Source organism: Condylura cristata, unplaced genomic scaffold, assembly GCF_000260355.1.
Source record: "Condylura cristata isolate star-nosed mole 26May11 unplaced genomic scaffold, ConCri1.0 scaffold00017, whole genome shotgun sequence".
Lineage (NCBI taxonomy): Eukaryota > Metazoa > Chordata > Mammalia > Eulipotyphla > Talpidae > Condylura > Condylura cristata.
Genome location: NW_004567118.1, coordinates 35,045,503 through 35,068,269, shown reverse-complemented (window position 1 = coordinate 35,068,269; position 22,767 = coordinate 35,045,503). Strand labels below are relative to the sequence as shown.

Genomic DNA, 22,767 nt, shown 5'->3' with positions numbered 1-22,767 from the left:
TTTTGTGTTCATAATAATATTCAAAAAACTCCAAGTGTGGGAGTTTTGTTCTCTTGCCCATTTATTGTGTGAGTATGACTTATTGGGAGTTACTATTAACTGAAATATGACTCAACAATTACTTTCTACATTATGTTAAAAGTAATGGGTATAAAAATACTAATATAAATTATTGATACTTCTTCTCAATGGTCATGTCAGAAAAAAAAACAAAAATCTTAAGATACCCGCTAAGTTTTTCATGCCATTCATGTAGATAGGTTAAAAAAAATCTGATGTTATTGATCAGAACTTGATCTAACTCAGTCCTGGAAATCCCTCCAGCTGCACTGGTGGTGGTTCTCCACTTAGGTAGTTCCCTAAGGCTCTAATGGCAAGGCTTGCCCAGGTTTGCACCAGCCAAAGGAGAAAGACCTGTAATGAGTCAGGACAGATGGTGGGCTCTGAGCAGCCCACAGTGGCCTGAACTCCAACCACTCAGACCTGTGTCTCAGCATTGCTGGGGGGGTGGAAGTCCACACCCCTGCACTGAAACACCTGGCCCTGCTGAAACTTTGGGTGCAACAAGCATCTATCACTACTGAGGCAGCTCCATTTGTGACTCCCCTGTTCCTACCTCTAAGGAGCCTACCCTGAGTGTAAGTTACATCTAGATAAGTGTCCTGGATTTCATTTTTGAAATGTGCAGGTTCTAGCTCACACAGGTTTCATTCAAGATTTTTTTGAGACCATTAAGGATTGAAAATGGAACAATCAGTTTGGTGCTTGTGTGGCACTGATCAAAGAGCTAAGATTGCAAGTGATCCAGTCAGGCTTGAAAGGTGGATACCCAGAAGAGGATATAAGCCAGAGGATCAGCCAGCTTGATTTAGTCATCGGATGGCTTCAGAAGAGATGGATTGAGCAGAAGTCTGTAAACTTATCCAGCAGATCTTTCACAGACAGTTTCATAAGAACTTTGAGACTTCTAGATTCTTGTGGACTTTAACCTCTGAGACATTTGTAGAGATCTGGCCACTGAATCTGTCACTGACATCATCTGTCAATAGCACCATTGGCTAAGTCTGATGTCTTTAAAAAGCTGTTTGCTGTTGACTTATGCCAACAGCTCTGAAAGTACTGTAACATTGGTGTCTCCTGCACTTCAGACTTGCTGTGGGCTATTGTGATGTTACCTCAGCAACCATATCTGTGAGCACCTCCAGCTGCCACTCTGAGTTGAAACCTAGTCCACTGCTTACCAGTGTACCACCAGGTCCAGACCTCATTGAAATGACTTCACCATTTTTCATGAGCAGCCTCTATTTTGGACTACAGGATACTGCAGACACTGTCTGGGCTAGGACAGCCAAGTCATTATGGACTTAGAATACTCTTTCCTTTTTCCTAATCTTCCTTTGTTAACAAACCCTGTTGTCTTTGCACCTTGTATCTAAGTGGTGTCTTACAATTGTGAACAGATGGGTCAGAACCCACAAATGGTGACTAGTCCCCACCTTATCACTGTCATTGTTTTAAAACTAGTCAGTTCTGCTAGGAAAAAATCTCACAATTTTGTATGCTAATGTCAATGACAATAAATGGAGTTCAATTTGGTGTATATCTTGGAAATCTATGTGTGTTTGTACTCTGTTCTTTTTGACCCCCACAACAGTTGTTTCAAAAGGTTATCATGCATAAGCAACTCCATTCCTTCATTTTAGTAATATCTATTTTACTCCACAAAAGTTAGAGGTTGTGAGGGAATATTCTCAGTACAAGGTAGGAAGAATCTCATTCAAGTCTGTTATATATTTTAATATCAGTTCCTCATAACTTCTCAAACCCTCAGGACCATTGTTTAATCTCTCTTCTAGGTTCTAGGTTCTACTTTCCTCTCTACATTGCCTTCTTCCTTCATATATATATATGTATATATATATATATACATATATATATATTTATATGAAGCAGACAAAGATAAACTATACTAGCACAGAGGAAGAGGTCAATGTGTTAAATGCAACAGAAAAATTAAATGATATAAGAAAATAGAAACTGTACATTGAAACTAGCACTGAGTTTTTCTGACTCAAAGTTGAGAGTAATTTCTGTGATAAGAATGGAACTTAGACTATACATACACACATACACACTTCCTTTAATGAAGAACCCTCTCTTTCACAATCACATCCCTAAAGTAATCCTCTGCTTATATAGTTTGCACTTTGCTTCCAAGTTCTTCCTCAACCCGGTATAGTTTAAGTTCTATTCTCATCGCAGAAATTGCTCTCAACTGAGTCAGGAAAAACTGGATGCTAGTTTCAACGTATACTTTCTATTCTATCATTTGGTTTTTCTGTAGCATTTTACACACTGACTCCTTCCGCTGTGGTAGTACATTTTATCTTTGTCTGCCCAGCATCTCTTTGTGGAGCCACCCTTCTCTCTTACTTAACCTATTTGGTTTATATGGGGTTGACCCTTTCTCTTCAGATCCAGAAATGAGTGGGATCCAACCCTGACCAATCAGAATAATGACTACACTTCAAATGCTATTGATAGGTCAGAAATAGAGATAGAATTTATGCCAAGTTAACTAAAAACTTCCTAGGATTTTTCACACTGGAATTTTAATGACTGATTTTTAGGAAGTCAATGGTTATAAGGGTTATATATCTAAAGCTTCTGTGACCCTTTTTTATCACTATGTGTGGACAACCTACCTAAAAATTAATTCAACAGAGCAAAGCAGACACTAGAAGTAGATTTCAGCTGTACCTAAAAACTGGACTTTACTGCTATTAGGTTAATACATTGTAGTTTTAATTTTATCCCTGTGAGATGGATTTTTATTGCTAGAAAATGAAAGAATCTCTAGTAATACATCCTTCTTTAAACTCTACTTTTGGGTTCTATGATTCTAATTTATATTATTTTCTCCTGGCTCACTAGTCATACTCAGAATCCTATGTGTCCTTTTTCTGCCCATTCCTTAATATATATATAGTATAAAATTCATTTCTTGGTCATTTTCTTGATACCAAGCCAAGGGGCTTGCTGTCTGGTGTACATAGGCCAATATTATGACAATGACATTTTGAAAAAAGAAAGGGCTTGTTTGCAAGTCAGCTGGTAAGAAGACAGAAGTTAAAACTCAAATATGTCTTGCATCCAAGGAAGGAGAATGGGTTTATATTGATTTGGGGGAGCAAGGTCAAAAACTGAGGAATTAAATTTAATTGGCTAAGGGGCAGGCTAAGGGCAAACTAATATAGACATGGTCGAAGTTCATCAGATAGTTATAAATCATGGGGACAGTCTCTCTACAAATGACCAGATCTTCCTGGAGGATAGACCCCTTGCTTAATTGTGGGCTAAGTGATAACTTTTTCTTGCATTAATGGTATCTTGGTTAATTTAAGATCAATTACTTCTACTACATGCAGACGACTCATGGTCTAGAATCATATTTTATTGTATCTGTGAAGATAAACTCCAAAGATAGTAAACCAAGGCCAACTTTCCTGTTGACAGCAAATCGATCTGTTTTCTCACACAAGAAACTCTTGAGTGAGCTCCTTCAACCATAGTTAAAACAAATTTTAAGAATATGTATAGTTTTCTCTGTGATTATCCTGCTAAGTATAGCTACTATATCCATTTCACAGAAGTAGAAACTTTAGTTTGAGGATTCAGTTAATTGTTCTAAGTCACACACATAGTGATGTTAGAGTTAGAATTTGGACCTTGGCATTTCTGATTCCAATGCCCAATATAATTCAGATACTAAGGGACAACTGTTTATTAAACATACACCACAATCTTTTCTGTCAGTTCTGGAGATTTTGGTGTTGGTTCTCAGAGCACTATTTTGATTATCTCTACCCTGCATTCAAAAACATGAAAGAGACTAGACATATGAGGATGGGGAAAATATGTTTAAATATACATATATGGTAGACTCCCTTCACTACTTGTTCAGCAGACATTTCCTCATCTTTTGCCTGATACAGTGAATCTTAACTTTGAGTAGGTGGATTTCATAGAACTTGGTCAAAACCCTGACATGAAGGAATATATTATCATTGATCAAAACTATTTATAGCAGTCTGTTTTCCCTTTATCAGTGATTGGACTAGAAGGATCATGTAACCTAATTAGGGTCAATGACATGTAAAAGAAAGTTTTGAATTAGGAAATCTGGGCTCACCTTTTCTTAGAAAATAAAACAGAACTAAAAAAGGAGCGGGCTCCTTTGTTCCCTGTTCTTTTCTCCTGTAAAGAAGTGATGCTTGGAAGTACAATGTGCATATAATGATTGTAAAGCATAAACAAAAAATGAAGAATGATAGAAACAGTGTAGCTTCTTAAAACATCAAAGATAAATGACTATATGGCCTGTATTATTTGACTTTCTCTCAATTCCAATATAGCATGCAAAGGGGTGTAAACATCTTTTTTTTTTCCTAAAAAACATTTGAAGGTGTAACTTAAAGTCTACTTCTAGTATTTCTTACATTTCACTTCCCCCCCCCCCACAGAATCAAACATTGAGGAGGAACTAAAATCATCAAGTGGTTTAATAGAGGACTTTAACACTGGAGTCCCAAAGAACATTGTGATTAGAAAACCTGCAAAAGTGTTTTTCAATTTAAATGAAACTGTACTGAAACCAAACCTAGAACAACCATGGAAGAAAAATCTTTTTGAAAGAGTGGAGGCAAGAGCCCAGGCAATGCAGCAGAAAATAATAGATAAGGATAATAAAAAGAAGGAACTACAAAAAAAGGCTGAAAAAAAGCTACCTAGAGATGAATTGGCCACAGAGTGGTTTAATATTGATAACATGACCCTGGATACTCGTGCATATTTGCTTGACAAACTTCTACCCACTTTAGTTCCTGGAGTAGAAAAAATGTTAATGCAAGTAGAAAAGAAGACTCTTCTGGAGAAAGCTGACATTCCAACAAAGTTTGATCCAATTAATTATTTAGGGGAATACTTAATGAGAAACAATCCTTATTATATCAAGGACTTAGGAATGTCTGGATATCAGAGGGTGATGAAAGATGTCACAGAACAACTGAAGATACATGTTCCCAACACTATCAGCAACAGGTAACAAACAGTTCATTATATGTTCAGTTGATGACCTTGTTTCTTACATTGAAAAGCAAATATACAGCATAACATATATAAGATTTAAAGTAAATGATTTTAAAGACACGGAAAACTAGTGAAGTATATTAAGTTCCATGTATTCATGCATTTAGATTAAGTTACTGGGATCCTGGGTGTGTGTGTGTGTGTGTATTTTTGTTGCCCTGCTAAAAAGTAAGCTATAAGAGAGGAGGGACTTTTTAAAGTTTTAACTTTACATTTGATAACCCAGAATGTATACGGATATACAATAAAGTATCTCTCCCACTCTTCCTTCTATTCTACTACACCTCTGACATTATCTAATCATTGTTCTTAGTTTTCAGTAGATCCTTCTAGAGTTTCTTTATGAATATGTATACAAATGAGATTATGGTCTCTAAATTTTCTTTCTTTTATACAAAAAGTGTATGACCGAGTTACAGCTATTTTTCTGGTTTTCACCTGCCATTTCTCTTCTGTCATGCAGAAAAAGAAATTATCTCTGTGTGCTTGAGTTTATTTTATAGCTAATGGGTTTAAGTCATTGTTACATTTTAAGAATATGAAAGAATTCCCCCATGTCTCTTGTGAAATTATTAGTTTAATAATTAATCCATTTGGAATTTATCCTAGATTGCAGTATAAGATATGGATCCATTTTTATCCTTTTCTAAATGGCTAAATAATGATCCCAATAAGAATTGCTGATTAACTTATCACTGCCCCACTGTCTTGAGATGAACTGTATATTTTGGAATATATTTCTGGAATTTTCTATCCTATTGTATTGGTCTATATCTATTCATGAACTAGCAACACACTGCTTTAATTATTGAAATGGTTAAATATATTTCAATAAATCTCGCTATTGACTCCTATTACTCCCCTTTTGTTTTTCTATTCTCTTCTGTCTTTCCTTATGTATTTGCTTTTTAATATAAGCTATTTGGAATTCCTGAAATAAATTCTACTTGGTTCCTAATTATTTGGTTACATTGAAATATATTTCCTTCTAATAAGAGAATACATTTTAATTATTTTCTTTTAGTAACATATTTTCAGGATACTTTGTCTATCCATCATCCATCCATCTATCTATCAAGCAATCTACCTACCTACCTAACTCTGTCTCTAGAAATAATGAATGAAAGATTTTTCCGCCCCTTTCAGGAAAGGCTTTTTTTGTGTGTCATTAGGATACATGGGTTTTATTATCTATTCAATGTATTTCATCCACTGTAGTTATCTTTTCATTTTGATGCTCAAGTTGACCCAGTCTTGTATTCCTCTGATATTACTCTCTTAGCTTTTGAAAGGTCCATGCTTTTTATTTGTTTGTTTGTTTAAGAATTCTTAATTCTTTCCAGTGAGGATCACTCATTTCAGAACTAGAACTGCTTATTAATACTGCATTTTCGTTACTCTAGGCTCTACTAGAGCCTAGAAAATAAAACTTTTTAAAAAAGATATATTTATGCATAAAAACTGAGGTACAGTACATAGGTGTGGGAGTGGGGTGAGATTTACCAGAGACAGAGCGGAGAGCAGAAGAGGCAGATTGACTGAAATACACTGCTGAGGGGAGCAGCAGTGGTTAAGAAGCTAGCCATGTAAGTCACACACACCCCCCCACACACACCCCCAGCTGGGAATCATAGTGCTGCATTCTAACCTGTTGCACCACCAGGGAGGGCCCACAAATATAACTTTTAAGAATAAGAGTTCATGTCGATAATTTTATATCAAATATGTTATAGAGTTTTACCTAATTTCTTGAATTTGTGATTGTGCTTTTTTTTCTTATGCTAAAAATCTTGATTTCTAACAACATGAAAAGAATTACTTATTTGATCCCACAATTTACATAAATTATCTTCAAAATAACATAGCAGCAAGCCAACTAATAATAGAACCACTAAATGAGTACTTGTTCCTAGAACATATCCTAAGTGTATGTATATAAAATATTGAAACCACACAAAACCAGAAGAAACAAGGAGCTAAATTCCTTATAGCCAGAAGAAAGCCTTTTTTAACTGTGGCTCAAAATGATGAAAATATTGGTAAATTTGATTACATAAAATCAAACTTTTTTGCTTAGAAAATCAAGTCATAACTACTCACTTCTGCTAATTGTAGTACAAAGATAGCCATAGACAATTTGAAATGAATGTGTATGACTTTTCTAATGAAACTTTATTTATGAAAACAGACAAATAGTAGGCTTAGATTTGATTCTCTGGTTATAGTTTGTTGATCTCTGATCTAGGTAAAATCTGTCAGATTGCTTCCAGTTCTGTAACATAAATGAGATGCTTTGTATCTTTGCATCTCTGAATCTCTTCCTAAGCCTCCATATTTTCTTTTGAATATATACTAGTCTGAAGCCTAAAAACAAAATTACAAAGGAACTTGATTAGTGACTTGGTTTAGTGTCTTTCCTATAAGGTAAGCAGCTTATTGCTTCACAGCTACAAGCTTTAGAAAAATAATTCTTCTGATATTAGTTTTATATGTTCCTCTCGAATAAAGTAAGAGACATGTACAGAAATCTTGTTTTAGTTTATGTGTGAGCATGTAATTTTTATTTTCAGTTGAAGCAGCCTTTTTCAGAGTGTGATTGCCTGTCAATTGCCTGCCAATGCCTACTGCTTAATTAAAAGTACAGATTCATATTCAGATCTTCTGAATCAGAACCTCTAGGAAAGCATTTAAAACAAATTCTAGTTTCAAGAGCAGTCATTTAGAGAAACTAAATTAAAATTTTAGTATCAGTGAAAACATAACAACAGCTGGGAGCAGTTTCATTAAATTTAATAAATAGCTTAAGAAATATTTCCATTCACCATCAGTCTTACAAAGCAATGAACTAGAGTTATTAGATCTATTTCCAGAAAAATACTTAAAATTTAGAACTGGTGTCAAATCATCTGTTGTCAAATCCTCTTCTTAGGAATATGAAATTTCAATCAGTATATAAAAATAGACATTTATCAATACCCATAAGAGGTATAATAGTAAAAGTTACAGTAGGATTTTGGTTTAGGATGCATTGCCAACCATAACACAGATGATTATTTCACAGATGTTTCTTGAACTGAGAGTTTGAATATTTAGGGTCAATTTGAGGCTTGATAAGAACCCTTATTTCTCTTGGAGCAACAGTGTTATAGGAATTAATTAATTAGTTAAATTAATTAAAGATTTTTTTCTTTGAGTTATCAGAATTAGGCAAAAATTCAAGATTGATATATCAACATATAACAGTATCAGAAATATGTAGAATATTCAGAAATCCTAGGGGTATTATGCACCCCCACAATTGCATTTATACAAAGCTTGGATATCCTAGCAAAAACAGGTATGTTAGCAAAAACAGTCCTGCTTTTAAATCCTCTGAACTATCATTGTTAGTATTATCCTCAACCCCTTAGATTTGAAGAAGTCCATCTTGGAAATGAGAATTTCCCATATTTATATTCAAGAGAAAGACAAGATTTTTGTTTATTTTACCCAGACTTTATCTTCTGGTGATATCAAAGAATTCAATTGTCTCAAACTGATCTAAAACGTTTACCTACTTCCCAGGGCAAAAGGGGACTTACTTTCTGTTTGGTGTCTAAAAACAATAGAGAAACTAATTGGAACAATAAACAACTAATTTGGAACAAGATTTATAGTGGTGGCCACTTATCTGAAAAATACACTATCACTTGTAACTTTTAGATATGCAATATACTTTTTTAAAAAAGATTTATTAATTTATTCATACTGAACTGGGGTTCAGGCCAGAGTTGCAGGGGCAGTGAGAGGATTCACAAGAGACAGAGTGGGGGGCAGAACAGGCAGATCAACGAAGTACACTGCTAAGGGGAGCAGCGGGCGGGTCAGGAGAGGTCTGCATAGCCATGTGGTCACCTCCAAGGCAGGTGGGGTTCGAACTTATGCGGAAGTGGCTTTCAATTCTTAGTGCTGCGCTTTAACCCTCCATGCCACCAGGGAGGGCCTGCAATATACTTTTGCTTTATTTTTTTTTTTTTTAAGATTTATACATACAGAACCCGGGTACAGGCCAGAGGCTCAGGGGTGGTGAAAGGATTCACCAGAGACAGAGTGGGGAGCAAAACAGGCAGATCAACAAAGTACACTGCTGAGAGGAGCAGCAGAAGAGAAAGGAAAGGTCTGCTGGGCCATTGTGGGGGGGGGGGGGCAGGGATTAAACAGGCACTAAAGCAGCTGCCGCTAACTTGCAGTGCTGGGTTTTAACCCACTGCGCCACCAGGGAGGGCCTGATATGCAATATATTTTTATTTCTTTTCACCAATGATTCCTGAAAGACAGACATAGAATTAAATTACATTTTAGTTATTATATGTAATTTTGCAAAACTGTTTAGGAGGTTAGCTTTGTGTCATTTTCTTTTCTTCATATTTTCTTTACTTTTAGCACTTTCTTTTAATATCTTTCCCCTTTAGTGCTTGACTCCTCCAATGCTTGGGGTATATATTTTATAAGTTGTTACTGCCTTAATTGATAATAAAAATATTTGCTCTTAAAATAGGATTACAAACTTTTAATAGCCTGCTTTTAGTGATATTTACATATTCCAGAGAAGCAGAGCCTATTATAGTATAAATATTTTTCTTCTGAATCAGATCTGATGCATAGTTCCCATCTTAGAATAAGAGTGCAAATGAACCAGGAAATAGATATAAGAGAAATAAGGCAAAAATTTGGATTTTTAAAAAATTTGTGACAATGAAAGTGACACATATCTCCTCTGGCTTGGTAATGATCTCTGACTCCTACCTCTGTTATATTTCATAATCATTATGGAGTCTATGCTGTACCTGAGTTATCTCTTGGACATTTTCCAAGTAACTCTTCTTTATTAGCCTTATGAACTAACAATGAAACATTTAACCCATGAAGAGAAAAAAATCAGGAAGAAATAGCATTATTTCCTCTAACACAGCTACATAAATGCTAAAAGTAAGGCATATTAATGCTTAAACACTAAGGATATATAAATCAAGTAAAAACTAAAACAGAAAGAGACACAGGTCTTTATTTTACTTAAAATAAGTCCTGGAAAATTACCTCATGCAGTGTTCAAGGAACTTGTGCAGACTATGTTATAAAATGTGTTGAGTATGTTTTTATCTGCAAATGACTTGAATATTTACTTCAGAAGAATTACTTTTTTATTCTTTCAAACTCTGACAATATCTAGTTCATCCTTACAAGATGTCAGCCCTAGGATCTGGCAAAATTGAGAGAATGTTTTATCCTTGATATGGTGGTAGAAGCCCTTCTACCAATGTTCAAACCCCCCAAATTTTACTGCCATATAATTGAAAACACTTTTCAACTTTCTTGTGTCATGTTTGCTATTGGCCTATTGCCAAAACAAGTCACACAGCCAAAGTTAGACACAATGATGCAGAAATAGACTTTACCAGGGTGATGAGAGAAGACACAAGGTTCAAGATACATACAGGAATGGGAATAATTTGTAAAATTCTGCATTTTACTACAGTTTCTCCTATTTCCCATTCAGTCTCTGAATGAGTAACCTAGTCAGTTTAAAGTCCATTTAGATTATATTTGGAGCTTTATGTGCAGTGGTCCTAGAACATAAGACTAGGTTTTGTTCTAAATGTCGGCATTAATAAGTGAGTGACAGTAAGGCTGATGCATAAAAGATGTGGAGAATGTAGTCAAACAAAGAGAAAAAGAGAAGATCTCAAACAGAAAGAAATATGACAGGAAGCCAATTTTGTTAATCATTTTTGTACTTCATGATCAATACACTTGAGAATCTTGAGATACCCAGCACTTAATAAACAATATTGTTTACTTATTTGTCCTACATTGAGCTCCAAACAGCATTATCCATAGTTGGACCCTAATAAATGTGTAATAAATTAATAAGTACTTATTAAGTGATTGACTGAATTAATGAATAATGAGAAAACGCTAAAAGGAACATGCAGACACAAGATGGAAAATCATTCAGGAATGAAGACAAATTGAGGAGAATGCTCTATAGAGAGAGGGAGCAGGGAAGAAAAGGAGGAAGAAGATAAGATAAATAAAACAACAGAGGGATGAAGAGTAGGGGAAGAACAGGAGAACCAGCAAAGAAAAAGTGGGGGGAGCATCTGATAAAAGTGGCAGCGGTTTGGGGTTTGACCACATAGCAATTACATTACAGAATTTTAGTACTTCCTTTAAAATACTAGTTAATCTTCTAACAGAAGTTTAGAAACAGATCCTTGAGCACTATTAAACCACTTCCCTGTTTTATTTTCAAACTACAAAGTATTTCAGAAGCCTTAATTTTTCTTCAAAAGAGTTATCTGGGTATAAAGTAATGACTTTAGTCTTTTTTTTTTTTTTACCAGTTCTTACTGAAAATTCTTTGGGATTTAAAAATCTGTCAGGTTATTTTGGTCTTTGTTCTTTGAAAGTTGAGGCCCTCCCTGGTGGTGCAGTGGATTGGAGCGCTGCACTGCGAAACTAAGCCAAGCTGTGGCTGCTTCAGTGAGAAGTTCGATCCCTGCCCCAAAGATGATCCATATGGCCCAGCAGACCTCTCCTGTCTCACCTGCTGCTCCCCTTAACAGTGAATCCTCTCACCGCCCCTGCATCTCTGGCCTATACCCCATTTCTGTATGCATAAATAAAATCTTAAAAGAAAAAAGGAAAGAAAGATGGACTACCTCAGACATTTTGGAAAACTGTATTTAAAACCAGCAGCTATTTTTATTATTCTGAGCCATTTTAGCATTTAAATCAAAACCAGTTTGGGGGTTTCAAACTCCTAGTAAGAATAATAAAATTAATATCACAATTTGTCCCAATTCTCAATCTGGGTGATACAACTGTTTGAGTACAAAGGGAACTGTCACATTCAGAGGCTGTTAAATATTTTGTCAAATATTTGACTCTGGCCTGATTAAAAAAGTTGGCAATCTATATTTCTAGACAGATATCAGAAGTTTTGTCTAAGCCCTGAGGTATTTATTATGAATGTGGTTTCCAGGCTATCATCCTAGACCTGGAATCAGAATCCCTTCAAATGATCATCTGTATCCAAGGAAAGAGTCCCACCACTCTATGATCTATATGGCAGCGTCTAAGGCTATTCTGAGTACTTTATTGTTAAATTGGGTAAAATAGGGCTATTTTTAAAAAGTCAAATAATATGGCCCTCCCTGGTGGCGCAGCAGGTTAAAGCACAGCACTGAGAAGCTAAAGCCACTTCCGCATGAGTTCGATTCCCGCCTGCCCCGGAGGTGACCACATGGTGTGACAGACCTCTCCTGACCCACCCGCTGCTCCCCTCAGCAGTGTACTTCGTAGATCTGCCTGTTCTGTTCCCCACTCTGTCTCTGGTGAAGCCTCTCACCACCACTGAGCCTCTGGCCTATACAGTTCTATATGCACAAATAAATCTTTAAAAAAAAAGTCAAATAATATTAATATTAGAAGACAGCCTATGATTAATGCCAAATTAAGTAAATTCTGAGAGCAGAGGAGTCACTGAAGAATTGAAGCAAGGAGACTTCATGGAGAAAAGGTAAGTACAAAGTTTAAATGAAGCTCTAAATTCACGCATTCTGCCATTGAGCAATCTGAATCCAAATCACTGTCATAATTCAACATGTCTTCTATTTCTACACCCTTCAGAGTATCCAAGATGAAGGAAAATGTCAAACAGAAACGAGAACAAAGACAAAGCATCCAGGAAGTCAAAGTCAAGTTGACTAACACACGGAAGGAGGCCCTTCAGGAACAATTCAATGAATGGATACTAGACCCCAAAGAAATGATTCCTATGCTCGTGGTAAGGAAGGGGGCTTTTTTTTTTTTAATAACAGTTTCTTTTTACATCATTTTGTGCCTTTTTCCATCTTAATAGTAGTCCATGGGCTTCCCACCACCAATTCACCCGTGTGCCATCACCACAGCCCAGTGCACTTCCCCCTCCCCACACACACCATTTTTGATCCCATTCCCCACTCCACCAGGAAGGGGGCTTTTTATGAAGGTAGGCAGGGTGGGCTACAAGGGTGATTGCTAGAATACTGAATGAAGTGTTAGAAACTTCCCTCTAAATACTCTGTCTTACTAAGTAGATTCTTGACCTGTCTTGTTCATCAGAGGCAGGTTTTCCATTCATGCTTTAACATTGCAAAACAACAACAGCAACAGGGCCAGTTAGATTTCTAAAATATTGGCTGAAGTTCCAAAATTGTTCACTACAAACAGAGATAGCTTTCACCTGATCTTTAGTTTGGATTGTGCATGTGTGTAAATAGCTACTTTGTGTACTAAAAGACCAAATCTCTTAGCTCTAGAAAACAACTGTACTATAAGAGTTCAATATTTTCTTTTATAGATTAGATACAAGCCAACCATACTTTAGGTTCCAAGTAAATTATCAAAAATAAATCAAGGAAAACAGGTCACAGAATGGGAGAAAATATTTGCAAAATATAGATCTGATGTATCTTTATTTTGTATGTGCATATAAAACATCTGAAGAATGCTTAAAACTCAAAAATGAAGTGAATGACTGATTAAAAAGTGGGCAAAGGTCTTGAACAGATAGTTCATCAAAGAAGATGTACAGATGGCAAATAAGCTCATGAAAAGACACTCCACCTCGTATGCTTTCAGGGAAATACAGTCTGTTTCAAAAAAGAAAAAGAAAAACTCTGTAAATTCATTGTTTAGTAATTGAAGAACAAGAAATTATAAAGGATTCTTTGGATTGCCAAGCTGGTTGATAAAGGTTCCTTAGTTCTATCATGCCCAATATCTGAGAGTTACTGGAAATGTCCCTGAAGGGGAAAAAATGGTTACTCTCAGCAGTCCAATTCTCACACACAAAAGGTTGGAAATAATTTAAGGATATATGTATGTGCGTGTGTGTGTATTAATGAAAGCATTTATACATTTTGAAGTATATTCTCAGCAATCCAATTCTCACACACAAAAGGTTGGAAATAATGTAGAGATATATATGTGTGTGTGTTATATGTGTGTGTGTGTGAGTGTATATACATTATATGAATGAAAGCATTTTATACACCTTGAAGTATCCTATAAAGTAAATGCTAATTACTACTAATACTTCTATTTTGGTATTAGAAGGATTTCAGGATTTAAGTGGGAGCACTATAGATGACTTTTAGCCTAAAATACTAAATACATGGTAATTGAGAAGTAATATGTGGGGTTTTTCTTTGATATGCAGATTCAAAATGCTCTTCATGAATTTTTTCAAAGTCCAGACTTCCAACTTGGTAAGCCTTATCTATTGCTGTAGTAGTTCTGTTTTGAAAGGTGCTGAATTTAGATGAGTTAATACTGAGATAGATGTTATTCAAAGTTCTCAGAGATGTACTTAGATTCTTTCACTCTTTCCAAATGGAGAAAATAGAAAGTCAGAGAAGTAACCAGTGATTTTCAATCCTTTTAGCTCAGCACCCCATTTTATTACAGACATTCTTTACTAACCCCTTTGTTATCCTGTCAAATTCCTAGAAGAGATTATTTGCATACACAGACTTAAAAAAGAAAGTTATGTTGTAATTGTGATATGAAGGAAAATACAAGAAAAGACATAGAGTGTGTTTTATATATACTCATCTATATGTACATGAGTGTGTTAAAATGCATACATATCTGGTTACAACTTTACTCAAAGACAATGAGTAGTCAGACTTTGTACTTACTTATAACATGTTTAAGTATAAGAAAATGTAAGTAAAGTAAAATCAAAATCCAGTTGACCATCTCCTTTGTATTGGGATAGTGGATACACAGAGGGCTAACACCTGTTATCTTCTTTTAAGTTGCTTAGAGTCCAGCCAGGGAACAAACCTATATACTTAACAATTGTTACTGTAGAAATAAATCTGGCTCACATAATCTGGAGCTTGGGGGAAGGTCTGGAGCAAGATAACAGCATCTAGTGCATAAACTTACACTAAAGTTTATATAGTCCTTTTGTGACCATAATAATTGATATCTCATAAGCAGTTGTATAACTCAGGTATATCTAAAGAATATTTTTGTATATATTTCTATGGTAGGTAAGAGGAATTACTATTAGAAATCAAAGAAGCCAATGTTCTTCCATCAGTTTGTGTGTTTGTCTCTTCATGAGATTAATAAAGCTTTAAATAATCTTTGAACTAACTGCTCTATTTATCATTATTGAGCATGCTGTTATTCATGAAACTATTTTCCTTTTGTTATTCACAAAACATTTTTTTCTTATTTTATCTGATATCTTTCTTTCTTGATTTTTCATCTGTCTTTGATAGACTTTTAGCATTCCTTATTCCTTGGTTCTTCTTTTATTTGCACATTAAATGTTTCCAGTTTCCTTTCTTGGTTCTATTACCACTTTATACATATGCACAGTTCTCTGTGTTGTCTTATTCAACTATGACATGATTCTCATCTAAATTCCCATCCCAAATCTTCCCGATGAGCTCTATTCTATATAAAGAGATTTACAACATAAATGGTTAAGTGAAAAAAAAAAGTTTCAGACAAATAGGATCCTACTTATGTATAGAAAAGTAAAAGATATATGTGCATTATACATATGAAAGTAAATAAAAAAGATTGCTAGAAGGAAAACAGCAATCTGTTGACAGTGGTCACTTCAGGGCAAAAGCAAGTGAGTACTGGTGGGGGTAGAGAAAAGGTAGGTTTTCAAGTTTTTGCTATTGAAATTCTTGTATTCTTTGAAAGAAGAGATTCACATATTATTTATAAAGACAAAAGAATTTAAAAAGAAAGCTTCCAGAATTATTGTTTTAGGACCTGCTAGCATAAATGCCAACATAAGTCAAGGCAGATGTTTTTGTAGTGTTTGATATTTTTGATGTATTAATTTATGAATAGAAAAATAGATGTATTCCAGTAAAACTAACTAGCACATAATCTTTATTCCATAATTAGAACAACACTGCAAACAATTGAATATTGCTGACTCACTGGAACCAAGATTGAACAAAATGGAATTTGCAGAAGTAAGAAGTTACATTGCTCAATACTTGAATCACTTTGCCAGTTTCAACAGTCTTTGGTGGATGTCATACCTACATTAACTTAGATTTAAATTAGACAAAGACATAATAACTTGTTTTATCAATGCTAAGATTTACACTTTAAAATGTTTACCCCCTGAAATTAGGTTGTAGCTCATCATCAGTTATCTTGCAGATTGTTTTCTTTTTGAGGCTAATTGATATAACATTATATTAGTTTCAAGTGTACAATGTAAAGATTATTTTATGTATTATAAAATTATTACTAAAAATAAGTCTAGCTGACATCACACCATAGTTAAATTTTTTTTTTCTTCTGATGAGAATTTTTCAGGTCTACTCTCAGCAACTTTTAAATATATAATACAGTATTATAAACTGTAGTCACTATGGTATATGTTGCAATCCCAATATAATATCTTTCAATCAGTGGTATTTTTGATGGGAAAGTGAAAAAAGATACTTCCACTGAAATCTTCGGGTCAGATTTTTTAAAAAGCTACTTATGTTCAATGAAATGTGTCTACACAAAAAAGATCTAAAATGTACTAAATTGCCCATATATTAATAAGGAAATCCTGTCCTCAATCCTTATGTATACTTTTATAGATGAAAATACTGAGTTGCAAAAGGTTAAGTAACTTGTCTAAATTCTTACTACTTTTGGAGGTGGGAAATTTGTATTCAGGCATTTTATTTCAAAATTTACATAATAATACATCTGCAAAAGTGTGATCCTATCATACTGGAGCAAGTGAAAGAAACATTTTTAAAAAGATTTATGTATTTATGCATAAAAGAACTGGGGTACAGGCCAGAGATGTGGGGGTTGAGAGAATTCACCAGAGACAGAGCAGGGAGCAGAACAGGCAGACTTATTGAATACACTGCTGAGGGGAGCATCAGGTAGGTCAGGAGAGGTCTGCCACACCATGTTGGCCACCTGCCTGGCTGGGGATTGAACTCGTGCTGCAGTGGCTTTGGATAGCTTCATTGTGCTGTGCTTTAACCTGTTGTGCTACCAGGGAGGGCCCGAAAGAAACATTTTTAAGGGTATCAGAGCCCTAAGTCTTTGTACTTTTTCATGCCTTTTCTTTAATTCCACTTGTTTTCTCTGAGTCCCAGAATCAATATAGTTTTCTCCTTTCCTACACTATGGTTCCACTGAAGGTTATGATTATGTGCTATATATAATTTCAAGGTTATATATAAAAAAATTCTGGAATACTTCTTGAGATGATTACTGTATATATAATAGTTTGGCAATTCCATATCACTTATGCTGTGTTTTCTTGGCTTCTGTGTATGTGTTCATTTGCTCTCTGTAAGTGATAGGGCCAGACTAAAGGCCAAAGTTACTTATACTCACCCCATGATCTAGAGCTCATACTCTGAACCAACTCCTTATCTAAATAACCTAACCATTATTTTCATGTCCTAAATCAGCCTAGGACCAGATATCAGACAATTAGGGACAGTCTCTATGCCCCAAAGGGAGCCAGAATTATTCAAATTAGGCAACCCTAAACTGTTTACCCTGCTCTGCCTTCTGTTTTCTGAGGAAACCCAAACAAAGGCACTGGCCCCCTTATTCCTGTTTTGCCTCCAGACCAGAACCTGGTGCTTCCCTATGGCTCTGTGAGACATGGTATGCACTCATTTCTTGACAACTATAAGTAATAGTAGTATCCTTTCAATGGCATTAGCCTGTCCATGTTGTCACTCATTCATCTCCATAAGTTAAAATCCTATAGGTATTCAAAGAAAAATATACAGGACAAACTATTAAAACCATTCAGGAAAAGTCTAGACTTTGTTACTTTAATGCAGTCATAAACATTTTTACATTTCTTTGCAAGATTATGAATATTGTGCTTGCCTTTTTGTCTTACATTAGTTTCTCTAAAGTTGGGCAACTTAGAACATTTTTCTTACTTTTTGAAATATAAAGGTATTATGTCAATTTTATGCCATATGCTATTATCTTAATAAGAAAGTAATACAGATTCACTTTAGAAAAATTAAAGTAGAAAAGTATGAAAGAAAAATATTTTAATCCATAAAGCATTTTAATGGCTATATATTCCATTATTTGGGTGTATTATAGTTTATTTAATCATGTCCTTATTTTTGTATATCTACTTTCTCAGTATTTACTATAAACAAAATTAGTACCCATATGTAACTCTGTTTACAGCTTGATACATATTGCATTATGTCCTCCTAAAATTCCTAAGTTGAAGCCCTAACCCCCACATATGATTTTATTAGGAGATAATATTCAGTGAAGTCATAAGGATAAAATCCTAACTTAGTAAGACTTGATGAGAGCTTTCTCTCTTTCTCTTTACATGAGCACCGTGAGAAAATGTCATGTTAGGACATGGCAATAAAATAGCAATTGCAACCCAAAGAAAGACTTATCCAGACACCAACCCTACCAGCATCTTGATTTTGCACTTTTCAGCCCTAGGAGCCCTATGTTAGCCATAAATTGCACAAATAATATCACTGGTGTTAATTTTTTTTAATCAGGAGAACTTTTATGAGAGTAATGTTGTGAAATGTACTCCTACTTCTTCCTAGTTTTTGTTTGTTTGTTTGTTTTGTTAAAGATTTATTTATTTGTGCATACAAGAGCTGGGGTATAGGCCAGAGCTGCAGGAGGTAGGTAGGGTGGGTGAAAGGATTCACCAGAGAGAGTCTCGAGCAGAACAGGCTATCTAATGAAATACACTGATGAAAGAAGCAGCAGGCGAGACAGGATAGTCTGCCACGCTATGTAGACCAGCTACTTGGCATTTCTTCCTAGTTTGCAGAGATCTTCTCTAGTAATGTCATGCTGAATGTAATTTCTCTCACTTTTCCATGTGATTGTAGAACTTTTCTAAAAAGTCAAAACCATCACATTTTCCTAATTCTAAGATGAATTTTCCTAGTTCTAATATCAACAGTTTACTTTTTGCATCTCTGAAATCAAGGTGAATTTCACAGATGATGGTTGTGTGTACGGCACTTGTGATGATGAATTCATGGTGTATAGTTATCTCCATTTGTTTTGCAACCATCCCAGGCTGGGTATGATCTCACAGATGAAAAAATTTTGGAGCATTTGGTAGAATTTTTACAGGCCTTTAATGTTGAATCAGGGAACAGACAAGCTTTTTCTCTCAGTATTTCTCTAAGAGAAATACTGAGGTGTCAGTATGGCTGCACTCACTGGAAAATCTAGTGAAGAGTCGCCTTTTCCCATTTCTGGTGGCTGTTGGTTTTCCTTGACATCCCTTTATCACCAGTCTTTTTCTCCCTCTACCCCGAACCCCTCCTTGTTTTTATTGTTTGGCTGAAGAATGCCTGTCATAGAATTTAATTGCAAATTTTTGGCTGTGCAAAAACAGTACTTGGATGTGTACTGCTTAAGTACAAATGGACACATTCTTTGACATAAATACTCAAATATACTCAGGGCCTACAAGCTTTGACTCTAGGTATAAGGAAAGCAGTTGCCTCACCAGCAGAGCCTGAAATGTGGTCCTTCCCTTCCCATAGTAGCCAATTGGAATCAGGTGCCAGTGGTTGTGAACACAGTGGGGAAAACCAGAAGGTCAGTGCTCCTGGCTTAACCCTGTGCCGCATGGCACAAATGGCCAGCTGTTCTACCCCAAGTAGTGTCCACAGTGTCCAGTAGTCCAAATCAAAAGCCACTTGTGTAAGATAGTATTCTCCCTTTGGCGGGAGCCTAAAACTGGTAGACACACGAATAAGCAGTGGACCAGGATCCAACTAATCTGTGGCAGCTGGGAATAGTGACAGGTGGCACTGCTAAAGCTGCACTCAGCAGCATGGCTATGATCCAAAGCCAGGCTGGGCAGTACTGGACACCAACCATTTTACAGCTCTTTACAGGTGTTGGGCATAGGCCTCAGCACTCCAGATGAATGAAGCTGAGGCTAAGGTCTCTGTGGAAAGCCTTCTCAGGAGAGAGTCCAGAAGAGACTCTCCCAAAGCTAAGTTGAGTTTCTCTGGCTGACCCTCTGATGCCACTCTTGAGAGTTTTCCTCAAGCCAGCTTAGCTTCTAGTCCCTTTTAGGGTACTTGCCTTTCTAACTGATTGGTCCATTTTCCAAACCAGCTGTTTCCCATATTTCATTGGTGCATGTGCAAACTTGAACCTGATTGGTGTCAGTAGGAGCTCACACCTGGTTAATGGTGCTAGCCAGGTTTATACCTAGTATACATAACCAGGTTTATACCTGAACTGTGTGTCTTCAAAACTGCCACATTTTTCAAAAAGCCTCTCATTTTTTCTCAAAAAGCCTCTCATTTTTTTCCCCTAAAGTGCAAATGTGCCTGCACTAGGTCCATTAAGACCCACTGTGGGGGACCCAGGCTGATGCCACTCAGTTGGCAGCCCTTAGAACCAGAAGTGTCAAAAACTACTCTTCCAAATCTACTCTTCTCAAATACCTCTTAAGTTAATCATAGCTACAAAGCTTCTTTTCCTATACAGGATAAGATTTACAGGTTCCAGGGACTAGGAGATGATATCTCTTCCAACAGAAGAGAAACTAAAATAAGGGAATTATTGAAATTGAATCTATTTTCACAAAACTTATTCTAAGCTCATTCTAAGCATAAGCTCATTCAGCATATGCTGAAAATCAAAAAAGGTTATAGTTATTTTGGAAAATCACATATTTTAATTATAAAAATAACTTTTGACATCCTACTATAAAATATGGAGGCATTTAATATTTCCCCCCATGACTTGCTATCATTTTCCTTTTCCTTTCTAACTTAACTATTTTTCTAATTTTTATTTTATTCAGATTTAAAGCATTCACTTTCCTTTCCATAGTTACTTACAGTTGATAAACCATAGTCTAATATATTTAAATGGATTTGAGACTCACTTTCTGTCATTTTACAGTGTTTTTACTATTCCTTAGTGAATATTTTGAATCATCTCTTAATTGACTAAATCTATTGTAGTTTTTCCAAGAAGATCATATAGGTGATATATTTTCTGCATTCTTATCCATTGAAAAAACTATAACTTTGTGTGGGTACACTGTAATTGAGTCACATTTTCTTTTCACTTCAAAATATAGGTTTTGCTTGTTTTTTTAGTGTTGAAATTTGTGAAGTCTGATGTCAACTTTTAAAAACTATTCAGTTTAATTATCCAAGAAATATATGAGTACATATACATATATACATATCTCACATGTGGATATATGTATATATGGTATATATATATATCCATATAATTAATGGAGAAAATGAGTAAGGATAATATATAACTATTAATATTTGATTTGCATATTAGCGTACTACACGATAACTTTGTGGGAGGAAGGAAATGTAGGGAGACCAGTAGTTGTTCCCCCAACAGAAACCAAGAAAGCATTTCTTCATGGAATTTTTGAAAATATTTAGTTATGTTGTTAGTATTGTTAATCACTAAGCCAGGCTATTTGAAGTAAATGTATTGTTTGAAACACATGCTTTTAGAGAAATTTGCTTTTAAGGTTATTTTGTACATTACTGAATGAAACTGGAAAAAAATAGTCACTTAAAGAGAATACATACAGGTGACACCCAGTGGAGATACTATGTAATTACCCCCCTGATTGTAATGAGAACTTAAAATGGAACATGAATTATTGGTAATATTTAATATAAAGAAAAAAACAAATGGAGTGGATAATGCTCACAGGTGCTTCCAACATCACTGTCCTGGTATATCTTTTTTCTGATGGATAAATGTACAGATGATCTCTTTTTTTACTATAAGCTCTCTCACTTTTCATCTGTTTTATTCTAGTTAAATGAAGACCTACAGTAACTATACCATTTGTTGAAGAGGTTTTCTTCATTCCAGCTATATTCTTGGCTCCTTTGACACAGATAAACTGTCTATATAGGTGTGGATTTATTTCTAGGCTCTCAGTTCTATTCTATTAGTCTTTGTGTCTGTTTTTTTTGTTCCAGTACCTCAATTTTTTTTTATTATTATAGGTTTGTAGTATAACTTGAATTCTGGATGTATGATACTGCCATTCTTCCTTTTTTTTTTTTTTTTTTGGTCAGGACTGCTTTGGTTATTTGGGGTCTTTGTGGTTTTATATGAATTTCAGTAATACTTGTTCCTTTTTTGAGGAATGCTGTTGAAACTCTGATAAGGATATTTTGAACTGACATATTGCTTTGGGTAGGACAACCATTTTGACAATGTTAATTCTTCCAATCCAGGAACAGGGAATATCTTTCCATTTCTTTGAGTCTTCTATTTCTTTTATTACTGTTATGATTTTCTTTGCATAGTTCCTTTGCCTCCTTTATTAACTTAGTTCCTAGCTATTTAATTTTTTTATGTAATTATAAATGGGATTATTTTCTTAATTACTTCCTCTTCTAGCTTACTGTTTGCATTTGTAACCTGCCACTTTGGTGAACTGATTTATTGTTTCAATTAGTTTTTAGTGGAGTTTTTTTTTTTTTAAAGATTTATTTATTTGTACATACAGAACTGGGGTACAGGCCAGAGGCTCAGGGGCGGTGA

General features: G+C 35.2%; 1 protein-coding gene across 1 annotated transcript in view; it reads left to right on the top strand.

Annotated features, from left to right (window-relative positions):
• The first annotated feature begins 4,651 nt into the window (after nucleotides 1-4,651).
• EFCAB5 (EF-hand calcium binding domain 5) overlaps nucleotides 4,652-22,767 on the top strand; it is a 71,012-nt gene continuing 52,896 nt past the window's right edge. The window contains exons 1-4 of the mRNA XM_004685146.2: nucleotides 4,652-5,100; nucleotides 12,820-12,976; nucleotides 14,393-14,441; nucleotides 16,114-16,184. Of these exons, the coding sequence (XP_004685203.1) occupies nucleotides 4,718-5,100; nucleotides 12,820-12,976; nucleotides 14,393-14,441; nucleotides 16,114-16,184 (660 nt within the window). The 5' untranslated portion in view covers nucleotides 4,652-4,717. The remainder of the gene's footprint in view (nucleotides 5,101-12,819; nucleotides 12,977-14,392; nucleotides 14,442-16,113; nucleotides 16,185-22,767) is intronic.